Source organism: Gadus chalcogrammus, chromosome 12, assembly GCF_026213295.1.
Source record: "Gadus chalcogrammus isolate NIFS_2021 chromosome 12, NIFS_Gcha_1.0, whole genome shotgun sequence".
Classification (NCBI taxonomy): Eukaryota; Metazoa; Chordata; class Actinopteri; order Gadiformes; family Gadidae; genus Gadus; species Gadus chalcogrammus.
In genome coordinates, this window is record NC_079423.1 from 3,410,387 (window position 1) to 3,429,902 (window position 19,516).

The window sequence follows — 19,516 nt, forward strand, 5'->3', positions numbered from 1 at the left end:
AAGCATTGCCTAAACAGGACCTTCGATCAAATACTGGCAGCAACCGGCAGTGGGGGGGACCAGACTTCCTGAAACGTACAACTGAGCGTGTGCAAAGCTAAACTAAATATGTCTCTGTCGGACACGGCTGCTCGCCAGATTTCAGAACTGAAACTGGACTTAGGAATTGCACCGTCAGATGTATCGCAACCCACAGGAGAGGCTATTCCGGGTCATGGGTGAGCAAGCAAGCAACAGCTTCTATCGGCTGCTGGCAATATACCCTCGTAAACGTCAACAGCAGTCTTGCATGCAGACAGAACAGTTGTGATGGTAAATAAAATCTTTGAAGGGAGCAGAGCAGAGCCAATTATGTTGCAACTGTGCACAGCCGGTTGGCGCGGAATAGAACAAACTGATAATCATTGCAAGAGACAATATATTGGCTTCGTTTGATGCTTCATTTTGCGTTGTCCCCCACACAAAGTGATTATTTTCACCAAATATTGTGCATAGAAAACAAGTTATATCGCGTTTTCATGTAGCGATGTCTCAATTTAATTTGGCCGCACTGTCACTGATGTCCTACCAACACGTTTGCAATGACCGGCCAGGGCGCAATGTGCAACAGGTAAGAGATTTCTTCATGAACAGGAACTGCGGTATATAGGGTAGGATGTTCAACTTGAGCAGGTCGAATCCATTACAGAGCACAGGGTCATGCAGGCATCAGAGGAGAGTGACGACATGCGACTCCGCACTTCCATCTGTATCGAGGGGACGTGGCAGACATCTACACAGGGTTACCCTGGGCAACCGAGTAAAATTGAAGCAGGGCGAGTCGCCACCGGAATACTTAGAGCGGCTGCAGACACGACGTGGCTGATCTGCGTCACGTGACACAACACACGTGTGCGTTTTCAGCATACCCATACCTTGTGTATTGAGGGAGACTAACTAGGACTTAAGATAACAGGAACTCACACACACACACACACACGCGCACACACACAGGAGGGAGTCTTCCTTCACCCACAGATGTAATCTCCAACTAATCACATTTGCAGGCATTGGCCAGAGCAGCAGTACCACACTGTATGGCAGATGGGGCCCCACACATAGGGAGGCTTGGGATTAGCCAGGCTACAGAGGTCGGATGGCGGATAGCAATACTGATATGCAGATACACCATCTGGGGAAAGTACAGCAGGAAGGTGGTGGGTATTCCAGAAGACATATTTGAGGGGAAATCGGATTTGAGTGGCCACAAGGTTCCAGGTGGGGTTGTAGGTTCTGCTTGGTTGTAATCAACCGAAATCCTTGCTATTATAACTGCCTTTTCAATGATTAAGTGGTGTAAACTTTTGGCAGCTTAACAACATAGAAGAGGAACAGATTAGGACATAACCCTGTGAAGACCAATACAAACTATTTATAAACAACACATTCAAGTCAAAGGTTCTCCAAATAGAAGTACGAGTACATGGCAGACTTAGCTCCAGAATAAACATTTCTGACAGACACCAATATTGATTGCGTTGGATAAAGAGGGAGACACCAATTTGCTGACGTTTATAAAGACATAATACAGCATGTATAATGCAAATGTGTGCGTTGAATATCATTTTCAAAATGATCATACGTTTACTAAAGGTTGCTATAATAATTAATTCAAAAAATCCAATTTGCCAACCCATGGAAGATATTAATCAACTAAAATCTCCAATATTTCAGATCCTTCAATAACAAATCTTGTCTTAAGTGTGATAGACATAAACTTACAGGCAGATCTTAATGGTTGTAGACTGAACTGCTTTCTGAACAAGTGAAACGAATCAAAACATTCCTTTTCCCAATTACAGAACCTCAAGCTGATTGTTCCTGGGGTTTCATGATGGGAAGTCCGAGCACTGTCGGGCAAGCTGGAGATATGAACTGGAACCTCTGGCCTACAGGTCATGTGTTAAGTGTTGGGAGCTGCAGCTGCGCACAAGCTCACCAAACAGAAATACAGTGTATTCTTCTCAGCTCTCTAAAACTGGGTCACAAGGCCAAGTAGCAGAGATGTCTCACATAAAGGACACTGACAACAATAAACTTGGGACTTTTGTCGGAGGACGGCAGAGTTCTGAAGGTACAAGAGGAGGGTTGACCGTGAAATGTTCATGCTGTGGAGCTAATACAGTTTGACAAATAACAGAACTGGCTCATCTTGAAAGATGTAAACTGCAACAACAGTTACAGTTTGAGGGGTTTGAGTAAAATCAATGTGTGAAAGAAAGCACTAAATCTGTAATGAGCATTACATTGCTATTTTGACCATTAATATAACATGCACGATAACTGTTAAACTTTTTTTTTACCAAAAGATAGCGATAGCGATTTTCGCTTAGATTTCAAATACGGTTTTTAACTGTTTTAGAAAAGAGCTAGGCCTAATAGACAGATTCCTTTGTACCATTGGACCACTACTCAACAATACTATCTATTCGCTTTGTCTAGCCAAAAAGAGGAAAACATGCAGAATGCATTTCTAAATGATAATGCATTCCTTCTTTCAGCGAAAACTAGATAGTCCTGTCTTATTTGGAGATGGAACCTGATAGATAATATTGGGTGTAGCCCCTCTATTTAACGTTCTTGCTTTTGACGTAATATATCAATGGCATAGTTGCTTCCTTCCCTTGTATATATTACAATTAGATGTCACAACTTGCAGTTTCTGTTTACTTGCAGCAGCATCTGGTAGGACAATGCTCCATAGGCGAAAAACTAGGGGCTGTGCCCGTGATGAAATCGTGCCACACCCAAAGCACTCCCCAATGGGTAACCGAACGGGGGGTTCATGGGTTTATGCAGAGCCTAGGAGACTGCAGGGCACGGCTGTTGCTTAGCTCTGCTGAGGACGCACAAAACAAAGATAAAGCGCGGAAAAAAAAACGTATCACGAGTTCAACGCCTGCAAATATCAGCGAACACATAATTTCGTCAAACTGATGGAGCAGGTACAAAATGTGTATTATACTGATTATGAGTAGTTTTTATAATTCTTTGTTTGACTAAAGCCTCAAGTGGAGCAGACATGGTTAAGCCCATGAATGTTGTAATGCATTGCTGGCGAGCTTCGGCTCTTCGGCTAGTTTAAGGGAGCGCATGATTTAAGCACATGATTACAACTCATGGAACTCTTGGTGGGGTGGGGCAACGTTGTATACATGTGGACTGACGTGGAGCTAACGTTATGTCTTATTAAAAGAGCAAATTCTATGACTGATTTTATCTACCTTTCATTCGTACAAATGCCTCCGACGCATTTGGCCCCATCCTCAAAAGTGATGACCAGTACCTTATTGAAAAAGGAGAATCCGGTACATCAAAACAAACACACCCAAGAGCTGCTTAGCTAGCTAGCTCGCAGGCTGATATTCCCATTAATCTTCCCGAAATGACCGTGATCGTGCAAAAGATAGGAAAGTTATCGTCCAGCTACCTACACATGCTTTAAAAAAAATAACTCACCTCTCAGCAAAGTGCACCAATGTATTTTGGGATATAACACACGTCCAGCCCATATGAAGCAACTGAAGACTGCAGAAAGACAGCTAGGCTAGCGACCAGAGCGATGTGCCTCGCAACAGCTGTGTTCTGTTTTGAATGAGGACTGGGGAGACACACGGGCCGTGGGCGGAGTTTAGGCGGGCAACAGGATTCACCCGGGTTCAACCAAACCCAAGAGCTGATTTGTTGATTAAACAATATGAACATATTCTCGATCTAATTAATCGTGTGTATGCATCTAGCCTCGTAAGACAATCCAACGTGTATGTTAGTTAAGGAGGTAAAACCCTTAATTGTCCCACTTGTTCAAGTACTTTGCGTTGGCCGGGTTTATTTATTTTCTTAGTTTAGACTTTACCTCCCTCTTGTGGTAAATTGACTTCGTGAAGAAATATGGGTTTTGGACACACCCAGTACCATTTTTTATTTTTACCTGTTTAGTCTGCGATTTAAATTAGACTGTTTACTGTTTGTATGGGATTTTTATTTTGCGATATCTATGAAAAAATTCTGTTGTAGTAAAATTAATTGTGAATTTGTGTTTTTTTTTGGTAAAGAAATAAATTCCAGGGCATCAGACTAGTGTCACAATTTGTGTAAATACATTATTTATTTCAACATAGATTAAACTATCTGACAAGTAAATGAAGTGGGTTTTACAATGACAATTGTTTTAATTATATTTGGAAAACCTTTTAACAAATGATTACCAAACAACCGCACAGCCCAGTTGTATACGTATGGCTTGTACTGTATATCAGGGAAATGAACCAATTTGAACTGGTAGTAGCTTCTTTCATTCATACCTCAACAACTGTTAACTATCTGCTGAAATAAACGGTATTGTCTCAATAATGATCTACATCAATTAACCGTAATCAACAAAAAAGCATATCCAACACAGATATTGTGTTACGAGTCTCACTCCCCAAACTTTAGCTGCTGTTCCTTCTCGATGCCGTGGAGCTCCCGCGCTCTGTTCTTGAGCTCCTCCGCCTTCTTCTCATCCTTCTCCGTTCCGTCCCCTAGTTTGTACATACGGCTTGCATTGGCACATCCCCACACGTGTCCCAGCTCACAGGCCCTGTCTGCGTACTTCAGGGCCATGGGCATGTCTGGCGCCAAGCCTGTGGCGTTTCCTTTGATTAACAAAGCGCTGAGGTTGAAGCAAGAAGGAGCAAAGCCCTCTGCGCAGGCCTTCTCATAATACTGCCTAGCGATTGCAGCATCAGTCCCACCCTCCATGGCCCGTCCATCGTGGGCCAACAGGCCAACGTTATGGCAGGCATCTCTAGACTTCTTTCCTCCAGTGTTGCAGGAGCGCATAAAACAGGAATAGGCTGTTTGCAGACACTGGGTTAGTCCACCTGGTTGAGGCATTGGGGGACAGACAATTCAATTTAGCATGGCCATCGTATTGTGTGTACTCAATTGCCTGTTCTCACTTTATTTTGTGTGTGCCAAAAAAAAATAGTAACTGGCCTCATGTAGGCCTACATACCTTTGCCTGATATATAGTAAGCCCCAAGTTTATAGCAACTCTCGCCATGTCCATTTGTTTCACAATTATGTTTGAGCACCTTTGCCGTAGATTCGTAGTTTTTCTTTACTCCTTCCAAGTAGTCAGCTAGCCTTTGGCAACCTTTTGAATAGGTTGAAGAAAGTAATCAAATCAACGATTAGCCTACACCATGTAAGACACGTGACATTACAAAACGAATAAGCTCATAAGTGAGTGATGGTCTTAGCAAATCACCCATCATGATATAATGACATCAACATGTTTTTACAAAAAATATGCCATTCAGCACTGAATGAATGGAGAGCGCAGATATACCTTCGGGTTGCTTCTCTTTGTAACACTGGAAGCTGTACTCCACGCCCAAATTGTCCAAAAACTGCTTCACCTCATTTTCATCTTCAAAGTTTATAAGACCAGCCATGTTACTAATTCGTTTGTGGTTCTAACCAGAGATTAAGATTAAGCAAGTGTCTCACAACTACTACCACTTGACCTTGTCGTGCTGTTGTTGGAATCACTGGAACTGATCAAAATATATCTCCCTACAATTAAGGTTCTCGGTTACAATAGTCCTATCGGTTGCATAAAATAAGTCTTTAAATGTTCCTCTTTGTACTGTTATTCAACAAAATGCTAAACCCATGCGCCCACCCAGCTGATTTAAGTCTTCCTGCCTTGCATAATCCAGCCGCCCGGCTTCCGTAGTTCAGCCTCTTTCTGATATACTTCCAGTGTTGTGACCTTTGTTTACGATCTGCTTAGTCAAAAATAGACAGCCCCTTTTGGAAAATATAATCTGACAGGTTGTTTACTCAGGGAAACGGGAACAGCAACGATTCAGTTCAAAAATATTTGGACAATGAATACTGGACAATCCCAATATTGTTTTGGGTTTACCTCGACTCTGATTTTGCAACACGGAAGAACCCGGTTAGCTAGATAATAGCTACATGGATGTTCAAATAGCTTGTCGTCTACCTGTCTTGTAAATATTTTCATCGAGACCAATTTTTTGTCCGGCAACCGGACCCAGCTCATCGAGACTTAACTTCACGTTGAAGCGGCTGACAGTCAGTCTGAGCAGCTGTTGCGTTGAGTTGTTCGTGTATTCGTCAAATTATTTATTTATCTTGAATAATGGCTAGTGATTTCCTCAACGTGGTAAGTTTTATTAATTTAATCTAGATTTTCCACATCGTCGTTATGGTTCCTTTTACATGCTTTACGTTCAGAAGTGTTTACGAGTATTGGCCCCATAACGTTATGTGCTTCCTGCGCTCCGTATGTTTTATGTATCCAGTCAATGTATAACGTGACTACATCAAAAACACTATTATTATGTGTTCTCAGGATGATGCCTCCCCTGCATCGTTAACGGACCTGTGCCTGACCTATGTCAGCCAGAATCTCGATTGTTTCTGTGTGAAGCACGCTGATGGTTCTCTCTGCCTCCGAGAAGCAGTGCTCTTCCCACAGGAGTTGGCAGATCAGCTGCTGGCAAAGATGGCCACTGAAGGTCTGTCTGTGTTTATCTGTCTTACCATTCAAATTAAATGAAGCAGGCAAAGCCATGTCATTAAATGTATTTTGGGTTAGGTTAGGGCATATGGGCGCGGCCTACATAGGACTAGCTGACCCATTACCAATTATTGTAGAAGGACATTCTAACTATGATCTATATACCACAGGGCTGTTGAATGACAGCACAGTTGGTGTATTTCGGAAGTGTGAGTACCTGCGCTTGAGGAGAGCCTGCATCCGAACAGCGCGGATCTCGGCGGAAGCATTCCAGAAAGCTCTCTGTCCTCACAAGCTGGTGGAACTGGATGCTGCAAGGGTCAATGCAGACCTCACTATCTCAGATATACTAAATGGACTGGCCACCAATAAACAAAGTCAGGTAAAGCAGTACATAGGATGATAGTACACGTTAGTGTCACCTTAACAAATGAACCTACCACAATTGATGTGTATGTATGTATGTATATATATATGTATGTGTATAGGTGTATGTGTATGTGTTGGTATATGTGGTGTCTACGACAGCCCAAGGGTAATGGGTTTCGATTCCCTATGTCTTTTGCCTACCTGGAGGCATCTAGATAACCTACCTTAATGACGTTGCTCTTTAAAGGTGCTGTAGGTAAGATTTGAGATTGTGAAGAGAGAGAAGAGACAGTTGGAAACAAAAAATCAATATTGTCGTGGACATTTCATTCACTAATAGCTGTCAAATGACAATCAATTAATAGCCCTTACATCTTGCCAATAACTACAGCAAATTGAATGACGTCTAACATTATCTGAAAAGTAGCTAAATCAACAAATGTTTATTCATAAATGTTATTTCAGTTTGCAAACAATTATTGTTTGTGATTGTGCAACTTAGATGCACCACCACCACCATATTATATATTTTGTCTCCGATTTTTTTACCAGTATGGAATTGTGAATAACAGTATGTATTACCATCTATGTAGCGATAATATTACTATTATCAAGATTACGTTGAAACGTTTCTGCTTGAGACCAAGACACTATAACCTGCACAGCCGTAATCTGGTAGTAATCCGTATGAGAGTGACCAAAACATTGGGTTTAACGTGTTACTACCCCGACCCTTTGTCCTAATGTCTCCTCGATGCCCATCCTGCAGGACTCCCTCCAGCGCCTGGTTCTAACCGGCCTCACCATGTCCTCCCCGGAGGAGTCCAGTCGCTTCAGCTCCCTGCGGGGCCTGCGCTCCCTCTCCCTAGCCAACGCAGAGTTCTACGACGCGGGGCTCCCTGACGTGTGCGCTCTGCCCCGGCTGGAGAGCCTGGATCTGTCCAACACCTCGGTCACCAACCTGAAGCCGCTGCTGGGGCTTCGGGAGAGGCTGCGCTCGCTGACGCTGCACCAGCTGAAGAGGCTGGAGATGAGCACCGCTCAAGTGCTGGGGGTCATAGGTCAGCTGGACGCGCTGCAGGTGAGCATGAGGCCTCGGGGTGGTGGATTTTCGACGAGAAGCCCTTTCTTATACAGCGGTAGCAAGGCGACGACTGCGGTGTTGAGTGTGATTTGTGTCCTGTGCAGCACCTGGACATCAGCGACGATAAACAGTTCACGTCCGACGTGGCTCGACAACTGCTCGGACAGCCGGGAATCCTGCCCGCTCTCGTCTCCCTGGACGTGTCAGGGAGGAAGCAGGTGTGTGTGGGTTGATGTGTGTGTGTAGGTCGATGTGTTTGGGTTGATGTGTGTGCCAGCGTGAGTTTGTGTTGGTTAGACCAGGATGTATTTAGATTGTATGTTTTATGCATATTTGATTCTTGCAGGTGACAGATGCTGCCATCAAGACATTCGTCGAGGAGAGACCTGGCATGGCCTTCCTAGGACTCCTGGCAACAGGTGCTGGCTTCTCCGACTTCCTCTCTGGTGAAGGGAGCCTCAAGGTACAGCTAAGGGAACAGATGCATGATGCATGCATCACTCAGGGTTTCTCGAAGCCGCCTATAGGCGAGGCGCAGAGCCTCCGCTACATGTATGATGTATGACCGCACCAACTGGTAGGCTTATCCATCTAGCTTACATCTGGGTGGACACACCCACTCGTGCTGTCAATTGAGGGTGATGAGGTGGAGATTTTGAAACCGCTTGCTAATCCAACTCACATTTAATCATTTAATTAGCTACGATTTATATTTAAATATAATAAAAAAAGATATATATATATGTTCCCTGAGAAAACGTGCAAACAGATATATTATTATCTTGTCACTGACACACCTGCGTGTCTGTGTGTGTGAAGGTCACAGGGGAGGCCAATGAGATGCAGATTTGCCAGGCTCTTCGTCGTTACAGTGAGAGAGAAGGATTTGTAAGAGAGGCGCTGTTTCACCTGTTCAGCCTGACCCACGTGATGGAGAAACCACGACCGGACATCCTGAAGGTATCGCCGCATCCCACCGAAGTCTTACCCCTGAACATTGGGGGGGAAAATATCCTTCCCCCCCCCAATGTTGACTTAAAGAAAAGTACAATTTGTCCGTTGTGTCTAATGCTCTCATCGTTCAAAGATTAGTTTAAGCATATCTCTGCATTGTTTGAGTGTACGGTGTGAGGTTGTTAACCTTTTTGTATGGAATGATTCAATGCGTACGTTTCTTGCATCCCGCAACTCGCGCTTAAAACGGAGGGTCCCATTCTAAGTTTGATTTATCCCCCTCCCCCGCACCTCGGTTCTCCCTAGCTGGTGGTGTTGGGCATGAAGAACCACCCGGCCATCCTAAACGTCCAGCTGGCCGCCAGCGCCTGCGTGTTCAACCTAACCAAGCAGGATCTGGCCGCAGACATGCCGGTCCGATTGCTGAGCAGCGTCACCCAGCTGCTTCTGGAGGCCATGAGAACCTTTCCCAATCACCAGCAGGTACCTGCCCCTAGCTCTCGGTTATGAACACAGATTTGCTCATAAAGGATAGCGCGGGAGAAGGGAACCCGGAACCCGTCTGGCAGGCTCTGTTGGGGTGCTGCTCTAACCTCCAGTTTTGGGTCCTCTTTCTCCAGCTGCAGAAGAACTGTCTGTTGTCTCTGTGCAGTGACCGTATTCTACAGGAAGTCCCTTTCAACAGGTAGGATACCTTGTCTGTATTGGTGAAGCACCTCAATGGGTAACCTTTTTACAAAGCCATGACTCAACATGGCTATCCGATCACTCGAACTCATAACAGACAAACTGAACCTTAATGATGTCATAAATGATGGTGTTATGCTTACAGCTAGTGGCCGTTTTCACCATGCATACAGTAGAAGTTCCAACGGTCGATGGGCATTTATATTTCTTAGTGCGACAGTGCATTGTGTGTGTGTGTGTGTTAGGTTTGAGGCGGCAAAGCTAGTGATGCAGTGGCTGTGTAACCATGAGGACCAGAACATGCAGAGAATGGCTGTGGCCATCATCTCCATACTGGCTGCCAAGGTACATAGCAGAAGCATTGCGTCTGTGCCTTGAAGGTGTGTGTGTGTCATACACACATTGTTTCCTGCATTACTAATTGGACGTCATATTTCTGGAAAAAACAACTCTAAAAGCCTGTCAAGTAGATCACTCGTGTGTGTTCTGCGTACGCTGCGCTTTTCACTAATCATCTTAACAGGGTGTGTGTGTGTGTGTGTGTGTGTGTGTGTGTGTGTGTGTGTGTGTGTGTGTGTGTGTGTGTGTGTGTGTGTGTGTGTGTGTGTGTGTGTGTGTGTGTGTGTGTGTGTGGCTTTTCAGCTGTCCACAGAGCAGACGGCACAGCTGGGGGCGGAGCTGTCCATAGTGATGGTAAGAGTTTCCTACATGGTGCCTTATAGAGTACAGCATTGTCGACAGAAAACTGACTGACTGACTCGTCTATCTCGCTGCTGCCCTCTATCTCGCTCTCTCTCTCTTCCCCCTCTTCATCTCTTGCCCTCTCTCTCACTCTCTCTTTCTCTTCGCCCTCTCTCTTTTCGCCCAAACTCTCTCTCGCCCTCCCTCTCACCCACTCTCACTCTCGCCCTCTCTCTCTCTTGTCTCTCAGCAACTCCTGAACATCGTGAAGCAGAAGGCTGGACAGAGCGTGGTAGACGCCACCCTAAAGTTCACACTGAGCGCGCTCTGGAACCTCACGGACGAGTCCCCGACCACCTGTAGCCATTTCATCCAGAACGATGGGCTCACTCTCTTCATAAATGTCCTAGAGGTAGGAGGGAAAAAACGATGTAAGTGCGATGGGGTTAATCCTAATTGTAAAACCATAAAAGTGTGTCTTTTTGATTTATTTATGTTTTTTCCTCTGCAGGCTTTCCCAACAGAGTCCTCCATTCAGCAGAAGGTTCTGGGCTTGCTGGTGAGTCACAACACAAACACTACCAATACAAATTTGCTATAATTATTGTGTCGGATGTATAGGGAACTGGAGACGCCATTATTGTTCTGTTTTACTGGAACAGAACAACATCGCTGAGGTCGGGGACCTTCATGTGCAGCTCATGGTCCAGGGCTTCCTGGACCACATCCGCACCCTGCTCCACAGCACCGAGGTGGAGGTCAGCTACTTTGCCGCCGGGATCCTGGCACACCTCACCTCGCGTGGGGAACAGGCCTGGACGCTCAGCCTCAGCCTGCGGTCCTCTCTGCTGGAGCAGCTGGTAGGCCACGTGTTCTAGAGAGAGACAAGCCCCCCCCCCCCCCCCCCCCCCCCCCCCGGAGTGGGTCCACTGGTGTTGTCTGGGTGGAGGATGGAAGTCGTCCCTAACGTGCCTCTCTCGTTCTCTCTTCTCTAGCATTCTGTCATCCTGAAGTGGCCCACGCCTGAATGCGAGATGGTGGCCTACAGGTGAGGGGGGAAATGGATCACTACCTCATTGAGCACGCACGCAGACACGCAGAGATCCCACACATGCAAGCAAAAACACAGGCAGGCAGGCACGCACATACAAGCATGCAAATGATTGACCCACAAAAAAACATTTACTGATAATCCCACTTGAATGAATAACGAGCTCTGTCATCATCCAAAAGAAGACAAAAGAGAAAGCAGTTGGCAGTTAGATATGTGTGATCAGCCTGCAGATGGCGCTGTCCCAACACATGTTTGGCTATGAATGCTCCCAAAGGCCTAGCCTACATCTCACTTGGCTCCATCTTGTCCTATAGATCGTTCAATCCCTTCTTCCCTCTGCTGGAGTGCTTCCACACCCCGGGGGTCCAGCTCTGGGCTGCCTGGGCCATGCAGCACGTCTGTAGCAAGAACGGTGAGGAGCGGCCCATATATTCGTTCCAAATGAAACGCCAAAGATCCGGCCTAGGCTTTTAATCCCCCAAGTGTATTACACTATTGCAAGCACTTATTTCATTTGTTTGTCATGTTGCTCGAGGCGGGGATCTGTAACCGTGTAATTGGCTTACAGCGAACACAAACTGGGCAAGCACTATTGAACTTTGAAACAGGGTAGATGAGGGATTCAAGTCAACACCATGTAGCCTGGCCACCATATAAATACTTATTAAAAGCCCAAGCTCAATGTTTCATCCACTCGCTCAAATGAGTTCCGCTTTGTTTAAATATCTGCGTAGTGAAACGGGAAAGAAGGTGTAACTCCACACCTTTTAGCTGTCGGTTCCTAGCAAAGGCTAACCAAGCAGGACTGCTGAATCCCACGTAACATCATGTAAACCTCTGCAAGTTAACAGTGCAGTGTCCATTCGTCACCTTTTAACATTCTTCAAGGCAGGAGAGCACTTAATAGACCTGTATATGGTAGGGTAGTTTCATGGAGGAGGATTGGGCGTGGTACATTTTAGTAATGCAGGCCAGTAAAGCCCTCGGAAATTCATGTGATGCAGGACCCGATGTGAACCGACTAAACTGAACGTCTGAATTCTTCATGCCTGCAGCCCCTCGCTACTGCAGCATGCTGCTGGAGGAGGGGGGTCACCGGCAGCTTGAGCAGGTCCACAGCAACCCTGAGACACACCCTGACGTCCGGCGATTGGTGGAGAACATTCTGGAGAGCCTCCGCCGCCACAGAGGGCACAGCGGTCAGCCCCCGTCACAGCCACCGCACAGAGGTAACAGAGCTGGCTGGAGCTGGCCTTCAACATGCAATGTTGTGCATAACTAACCCTGCACAATGTCGGTGCATGGGTTTTGCCCCCTGCACACAAGGACATGCAAAGAGCAGATCGAAGCTTACCTTTGGCGTGGGAGACTAGACTCGCGTTGTTCTAAATCATTAAATGCTAATTACAAGGGGTGGCTTGGAGGTGGGTGTATGGCTCACCCTGTATATATTTCCCCTTCGTAGACAGAATTTCCTCGTAGCAACCCTGGTGGCATTCCAGCCTGTGGTCATTTGCTGCATGTCATTCCTTGTCTCTCGACCAACTTATCCGTCCATGTTCGCTCTCCTGTCCATAAAGGGAAAAGTACCTACAAAATATCGTTCTAAAAAAAATGACATATGTATAAATTACATTGCCATCATTCTGTTGCAGACACAATCCACCATAATTCAACCTTTTTCTAAGATCTACTTTAACTTTACTCAAACCAGATCCAAGCTATTTCCCTTCTCTAAATCTCTATCTTTCCTCAGTGACCAAAACTCCCTGACGTTGCCGTGGACCAAACCCCATGAGCTCGGCCCCAGCAGAACGGGAGTCTATTTGCTTGAGTGCGCGTGTGCATGTGTGCCTATACCACACACGCACATGCACACTTTGACCAGCACCCAGGATTATACACAAAAGGACAGGACTCGTTACTTCCTTTTTGCTTTTGTTCCTAAACAAAACTTTCCCCATGTGTCATCATAGTGTTGTGGTCAATAAGAACATGTTGACGGGCAACCCTCTTAGGTTTGTGACTGGTTGATCTGTTCATTTAATATGCGCATGACATTGTGAGCTGGCGCATGCTGGAATTGGCCTGGATGCTTGCGCTGGTCATTATAGGAATGCTTGCCTGATTGTCAAGGGATAGCACTGCAGACCTGCAGTACTAGTACACTTTCTCTTCCTTATCATCCCAATGGGTCCTTGACTTGTACCTTCTGATGTTGATGGGGTACCAAAATGATGTTGGAAACATTGCATATTATATGATCTAGAAGACCAGGTGATTTGTAGGCCATTACTTCCCCATCCCGTATGAACTTTTATATGCTTAATGTGACTCCATTTAACCATACCTCTACAGGTCTCCAAAAATAATGTTCATACATTTTCTTATCATAGGCAAAACTAATGTCCTTCACAGACAGAACAATATGCATCGGTTGGTCGAACCCATCTTTGTTTGCGAGGGAAGTATCTAATATACATCTGCATCTTCTGCTTTTTGTGCGTGCGTGCATATGTGTGAGTGCGTGCCCTTACTAATGGTATCAAATTTTATTTAGTTTACTTTGCACAAAAAAGCTTAGAGAAGAAAAACAAGTTGCACGGATACTGTTTCTATTGTGTGTTTTGCTTTTTCTCTCTTTACTGATCAGGAGGTTAGTATTGGATTACACGATGATGATGATGATGATGAAAGAGCGACTATTAAGCTAACAGGAGAAAATAAAAGCTTTTACTGGTAGAGCCACTGTCAGTCAGCTGGTCCACACAAGGAGCGGAACTGCATCATGGACTACCAGTGAGTCATCGTGACGCACACCTGGCGGCGGACTCCCGTCAAGCTCCAGTAAATCATTCTCTACGCCACATGAATAAGCTGGTGTCTTTTTTTCAAGCTACTTCAGAAGACACCTTCTCAATGCTGTGGGGATCGTTGCACACACACACACACACACACACACACACACACACACGTAGATAGCAGGGAGGTCGGAAAACACTATTGGGCAGTGGAAGCGCACTTTCCTGGATGGACTTTACCTTGTTTGGTTGTTGTGATCTACTGTTGCGTGTGCTTGCTATAACTGCATGGGTTGTGAAATGGATCCAGCATCTATTGAATAAAGGGAAAGGCTTTTGTTCGCCCAAGGAACATACAGATGGGTTTTCATCTTCAACCCAAGCCATTTCTTAGTGACAGCCTCTTTTCACACCCTGATGGGAGCTGGGTCACAATAGGCCGGGGCTCAGTGCTTCTCGTTCAGTAAACTGGGTTAAGGTTTTAAAGCTAAAGGCCCCCACTGTGGAGAGACTCCACGGTATCTTTAGTGGAGGCTGTGTTGATGGTCCACCTCAGCTTAGTAAGGCTGAAGCAGCCAATGTGCCATGTTGATGCTGAGACTATATGGTGACATTTTCAAATAAAGACTACATCCCTTGAGCTCAAAGCCTTGTCTTTTAATGAAAATAATTGCATAACAATTTGATGCATCACATGTATGGCCTACTTTAAGTGTTATTGTTTGATACATACATTTCTTTGTGCCCAATAACATATCCTGGACTCAAAGCAGCCTTTTTATTTTCTACACCATTGATATTATAATCAAAAAAACATCATTTGTTATTCTATATCGTGGTGTCTTCAACATCGTTATTCTCCAATATAGTTGAATTGTCTCTGCAACATTATACTGTTATTCTCCAGTATAGTTAGGTTTTCTCTTCTCTAGGAAGGCAGCCATTCCTTCCTGTCGGTCACGGGTAGGGATGACCTGAAAGGAATGCATAATAAACCGTTTGCCAGGAATATTCATTAAAACATGACCCAAAAAGTGATCCAAGGGTCAAAGACTAATTCAGCAAAGCTAGTTTATTTTAAGTTTGCGATTGAAACAAGCAGGGCAGTGCTCATTTTGCAATACTGCAAATTCAATTTGCAGTATTCCCCTTCTCAAAAACCTCCAAAGTTACGCAAAACAGTAAAGATCTGTCAGTACAGGGGTTGCGAAAGTTATTTGATGCATATTTACTACTGCTTGGGTATGGGAATGCTTACCATTGAGTAACACAACCTCTCTATCGCCATGGCCTTGGTCATTTCCACCTGGAAAGACACATGAAGGTATGGATATGAGTGCTTTCATTTGATGAGACGTAAGACGTGACTGTGTTAAATCGTACCTCAATGCCTCTGTCCATAGCCTCTTTTGCCAAACGGATGGCAACAGGAGCCTGAGGAATGGAAGCAAAAGAAACAAAACAAAGTAGGTTTAATCAGCCTACAAAAGGTCCTCTTCAATATGATAATTTAAGGAAATTAAAATTAAATGTGACTATTAGTCTTAATTAATTGCAGGAGATCAATCTAAAATTGATCCAGATTATGATCCACTCAGTCCTCCACAGTAGTAAAGCCCAGCACATAATCTGGTGAACAGTGAAGTAATGACGTGTGTAGGACGTTTTGGGGTAAGAACAGCTGTCCATCGGTGTTCGGATTGCTATTCTGCTTCTTAGGATCTCCTCTGAATGCTGTTCTGCTTTCCTCTAGAGATCAAAACACCAGTGTGTGTGTGTGTGAGACGTCAATATCTCCACTTAAATGGCCACTCTGCATCTGCTGTCCACGTGCATAAACTGCAGAGAGAAATTGTGAACGACAGAGGCCTGAAAGAAATGTAAAGACTCCTTTTCTCACCGTTGAAAGCGGAACGTGGAAGACAGGGAAAGACAAGGAGACGAGTTGAAAGGTGGAGTGAGAGTAACGAGTTGTTGGGAGAAATCAAGGCCAGTGAAAGGAACACATTGCAGCAGAACTGGTCTGTCCGTCTGTATGTTTGTACCTGGGGCAGTATTTCCCGAGCCAGGCTGAGTGCCTCTGTGTAGGCGGCGTCACCCGTCTGGTTCTGTTCTGTAGCCTGATTGACCAGGCCCAAGCCCAGCGCGGCCCGCCCCCCCACACGTCGACCTGCCGACGTTACAGCACACTCAACGATATGCCCGGTGTGTGTTACCACAAACACAGAGGGGGTCGGTCAGAACTCTATCCGCTTCACAATCTTAGGAGACACAATACCTGTGAAGATGAGTTCTTTGGCCAGAGAGATTCCCACCAACCTGGGGAGGCGCTGACTGCCCCCTGCAGGGCAAACAGGGTCAAGGTCAAATGGCATCTGTTGCCTGGCTGTCGCCTGCACATGACATGCTTCCAATGAAGCGCATCTGGATTTGTCTCCACTGATGAGAAGCACTATACAAACTAAATGCATCATTACTATCAATATAATAGACACATAGCTGTGTGTGTGTGTGTGTGTGTGTGTGTGTGTGTGTGTGTGTGTGTGTGTGTGTGTGTGTGTGTGTGTGTGTGTGTGTGTGTGTGTGTGTGTGTGTGTGTGTGTGTGTGTGTACGTGTGTCTCACCAGCCCCTGGGAGCAGCCCCCTTGTCGTCTCAATCAGACCCATCTGGGCAGAATATGCTGAAACAAACAAACACATACGCACACACAAACACATACACATGCGCACACACAAACACATACACATGCGCACACACAAACACAGAGGACAATTGAAGGTCTGCACTGCAGGGATGGAGTAAAAGCTGACTGATGCTTCTGTCGAACTGATATAGACAAACACCTGTTCTGCCCGGATGTCGGCTCTCTCGACCTATCACTGAGCTGCAACAACGCCTTGAGCCAATCACATGTGGATTCAACACATTATTATGCTGAGTGTGATGCATCACGCTCAGCATTAGTCACTGGGCGCACAAGGTCATGTCCTCTAGCCCTGCTTTCACATGTTACTACCACATCAAATTCTTCAGGTGTACAGACGATATCGTGACTGAAAATAAAGAGCCAACAGTGGACATTTTAATGACCCCCCCCCCCCCCCATCTGTCCACCTTGACATTTAGTCAAACAGCCTTGAAGCAACCTCATTATCTTCACACATTGGGTTTTATATTTTCAGCGGTGGGGTTTGGAAGGTCACAGACAGAAAACGGAGACCCTGCAAGAATGCCCACTTCAAAGCCTTCTTTCCGTACGCTTTCCTTCCTTCCTTCCTTCCTTCCTTTCTTCCTTTCTTCCTGCAGTCTGTCGGCGGGCAGAGAACAGAGGCACATACTGCAGAGTTGTATGTGCTCCATACAACTCTGCAGTACCCCGAGAAGCTAGGGCCATAGTGAAGGTCACCAGCCACCCTCAACATCAAGGGTTATCAGCCTCAGGCAATGTAGTAAAACCCCCCTGGGCTAAAGGCAACGTTCATAAAAGGTGTATTTGTGCCAGATGCAATAGCTCTATTAAATAAGAACCTAACAAACTAATGTAATCAAACACAATTTGGGGTCTCTGAGGAGAGGCCAAAAGCACATTTCCAGCCCAAGCTGGATAAAGTTGCATTCTATTCGATTGATATTTTATTACCTCCTTCTGACCTTTACTATTTAACAGTCCCTGTCGTACAATTAGAGAGACCACCAGAGAGGTCGCTATTACCTTTACGATCCTCTTATCGCTGCTATCACCTCAGGGCCCGACACCTCCCCCACTCCTTTGTGATTAGAGAACAGGGAGTCACCCTGATAAAGAGGATAAAGAGGCTGAAGGTCAACGGTCACTCACCGGCTGTGCGGAGGTCACAGGCCAGGGCCAGCTCAAGCCCTCCGCCCAGGGCGGCTCCATCCATCGCTGCGATGGTGGGCATGGGCATCGATGCTGTTGTTGCCGGGGAAACATAAGCGGTAATCAAAGCAGAGTTGTCGTTAACACACTCCCTACCTGAAGCAGGGATTGAGTTGAGTTTTTAATCGTGTGTTGAGAGCAGTGGTGGGAATACACACTTCAGACTAAATACTTTTGCAACACTTATTTCACCTCAATGTAAGATAGTAGACTTTTCTCAAAAATGTGCGCTATGTTACAGGCATGATCTTTATTGAAATGTGATAAAAATAATAATAATTAGACACGTTACTTTTATCTATAGAGCCAGCACAGGCACTATCTCTAATTATCAACAAAATACCTGGTTGGGTGGATAAATGTAACTGTGTTAACCTCAGATAGACCGTGTGAACAATAGAGTGCGAGTAGCATGCAAATCCTAAGATTCCCTGATGCAAAGCTCACCAATATCAGTCATGAGCGTTCGCAGTCTGTGGACAAACGAATCGGCTGATATGTTGTTCATAGCAGCCCTTTCTTTGAGATCAGCACCTGCATCAATACACATTCACAATACAATTCATTACACATTACGTTCAATCAGCAATGTCGTCCTTGTAAACATAAGATGGATTTTTGTGTGTGCACCTGCGCAGAAGACCCCTGGGACCATGCTCCTGAAGATCACCACCCGCGAGGCCGTGTCGCAGGACAGCGAGGTTATGATCTCACGCATCTATAAACACATTATATTCGTATCAATCTCTGTGTGTGTGTGTGTGTGTGTGTGTGTGTGTGTGTGTGTGTGTGTGTGTGTGTGTGTGTGTGTGTGTGTGTGTGTGTGTGTGTGTGTGTGTGTGTGTTTTAAGTTTACCTGTGATATGAACACGTGACCCAGGGCATTTCTCGCCTTATGTCGACGCATGACCACCTCCACAATACCTGAGGACACATTAGACACGCACTCTCTTCATTACATTATTCAATTATAAACTATTCAACGATTTAGCTTGGCAGGGTTGATTTAAATATCCATCCATTTAATGAACATACTATTTTCTTCATTTAAATAACTTAAACTAGTGCCTACCCGTGTCTTCCCCATCTAACCGCTTCACGTCCACTTCTGCTGAAGGTGTCGCCTCTGTATGTTGACCGCGAGAGTGCGTGCGATTGTAACAAACTGGTAGCCGAACGTCACCGGACACTAGGCCTTGCACACCTCCTCGCCACATAAACCCAAATGTTCCACCGTTGGACTCTGGACGAATTATTTTCACTCGTCGGGCAGCGATACTGCATAGAAATGTCATGGTGAAATGTATTCCGGAAAGTTTCGAATTCGAGGATTCTTACAGGGTACGAGTCAAGCTAAGACACTTTAGCTGTAGGGGGCGGTGCAAAGCATGGGTTCATAGGAGGAGGAGC

At 45.4% G+C, this 19,516-nt stretch overlaps 4 protein-coding genes across 5 annotated transcripts in view; 1 reads left to right on the forward strand and 3 right to left on the reverse strand.

Annotated features, from left to right (window-relative positions):
• ralgps2 (Ral GEF with PH domain and SH3 binding motif 2) overlaps positions 1–3,648 on the reverse strand; it is a 62,836-nt gene extending 59,188 nt beyond the window's left edge. For both annotated transcript variants that reach the window (XM_056604387.1, XM_056604386.1), the window contains exon 1: positions 3,499–3,648. The gene's annotated coding sequence lies outside the window, so the exon portion shown is untranslated. The remainder of the gene's footprint in view (positions 1–3,498) is intronic.
• A 473-nt stretch (positions 3,649–4,121) lies between these two features.
• On the reverse strand, positions 4,122–5,780 carry LOC130393092 (cytochrome c oxidase assembly factor 7). Its single transcript, XM_056603675.1, has 3 exons — positions 5,375–5,780; positions 5,039–5,179; positions 4,122–4,904 (listed from the first exon to the last, which is right to left on the reverse strand). The coding sequence occupies exons 1-3, from the start codon at positions 5,478–5,480 to the stop codon at positions 4,459–4,461; spliced, it is 693 nt and encodes a 230-aa protein (XP_056459650.1). The 5' UTR covers positions 5,481–5,780; the 3' UTR covers positions 4,122–4,458.
• Positions 5,773–15,777, forward strand: zyg11 (zyg-11 family member, cell cycle regulator). Its single transcript, XM_056603673.1, has 18 exons — positions 5,773–6,220; positions 6,410–6,575; positions 6,748–6,959; positions 7,716–8,027; positions 8,135–8,248; positions 8,377–8,493; positions 8,850–8,990; positions 9,291–9,467; positions 9,605–9,669; positions 9,917–10,016; positions 10,314–10,364; positions 10,603–10,764; positions 10,864–10,911; positions 11,015–11,212; positions 11,348–11,400; positions 11,721–11,818; positions 12,462–12,635; positions 13,163–15,777. The coding sequence occupies exons 1-18, from the start codon at positions 6,197–6,199 to the stop codon at positions 13,177–13,179; spliced, it is 2,229 nt and encodes a 742-aa protein (XP_056459648.1). The 5' UTR covers positions 5,773–6,196; the 3' UTR covers positions 13,180–15,777.
• echdc2 (enoyl CoA hydratase domain containing 2) lies at positions 14,822–19,516 on the reverse strand. Its single transcript, XM_056603674.1, has 11 exons — positions 19,179–19,516; positions 18,963–19,030; positions 18,737–18,824; positions 18,554–18,640; positions 18,047–18,139; positions 16,832–16,888; positions 16,486–16,548; positions 16,253–16,377; positions 15,591–15,641; positions 15,466–15,513; positions 14,822–15,181 (listed from the first exon to the last, which is right to left on the reverse strand). Exons 1-11 carry the CDS (start codon positions 19,399–19,401, stop codon positions 15,104–15,106), a joined length of 981 nt encoding a protein of 326 aa, XP_056459649.1. The 5' UTR covers positions 19,402–19,516; the 3' UTR covers positions 14,822–15,103.

Excerpts from the sequence above, each read along its gene's own strand:
- zyg11 (XM_056603673.1), top strand. The coding sequence starts at position 6,197 with ATGGCTAGTGATTTCCTCAACGTG. Across the intron at positions 10,017-10,313 it reads TCTCCATACTGGCTGCCAAG|CTGTCCACAGAGCAGACGGC; the intron begins GTACATAGCAGA and ends GTGGCTTTTCAG. Across the intron at positions 10,765-10,863 it reads TCTTCATAAATGTCCTAGAG|GCTTTCCCAACAGAGTCCTC; the intron begins GTAGGAGGGAAA and ends TTTCCTCTGCAG.
- LOC130393092 (XM_056603675.1), bottom strand. The coding sequence starts at position 5,480 with ATGGCTGGTCTTATAAACTTTGAAGATGAAAATGAGGTGAAGCAGTTT. Across the intron at positions 5,180-5,374 it reads CAAAGAGAAGCAACCCGAAG|GTTGCCAAAGGCTAGCTGAC; the intron begins GTATATCTGCGC and ends CCTATTCAAAAG. Across the intron at positions 4,905-5,038 it reads TTACTATATATCAGGCAAAG|GTGGACTAACCCAGTGTCTG; the intron begins GTATGTAGGCCT and ends TGCCTCAACCAG.
- echdc2 (XM_056603674.1), bottom strand. The coding sequence starts at position 19,401 with ATGACATTTCTATGCAGTATCGCTGCCCGACGAGTGAAAATAATTCGT. Across the intron at positions 16,889-18,046 it reads CTGTGACCTCCGCACAGCCG|CATATTCTGCCCAGATGGGT; the intron begins GTGAGTGACCGT and ends TGTTTGTTTCAG. Across the intron at positions 15,514-15,590 it reads CTATGGACAGAGGCATTGAG|GTGGAAATGACCAAGGCCAT; the intron begins GTACGATTTAAC and ends GTGTCTTTCCAG.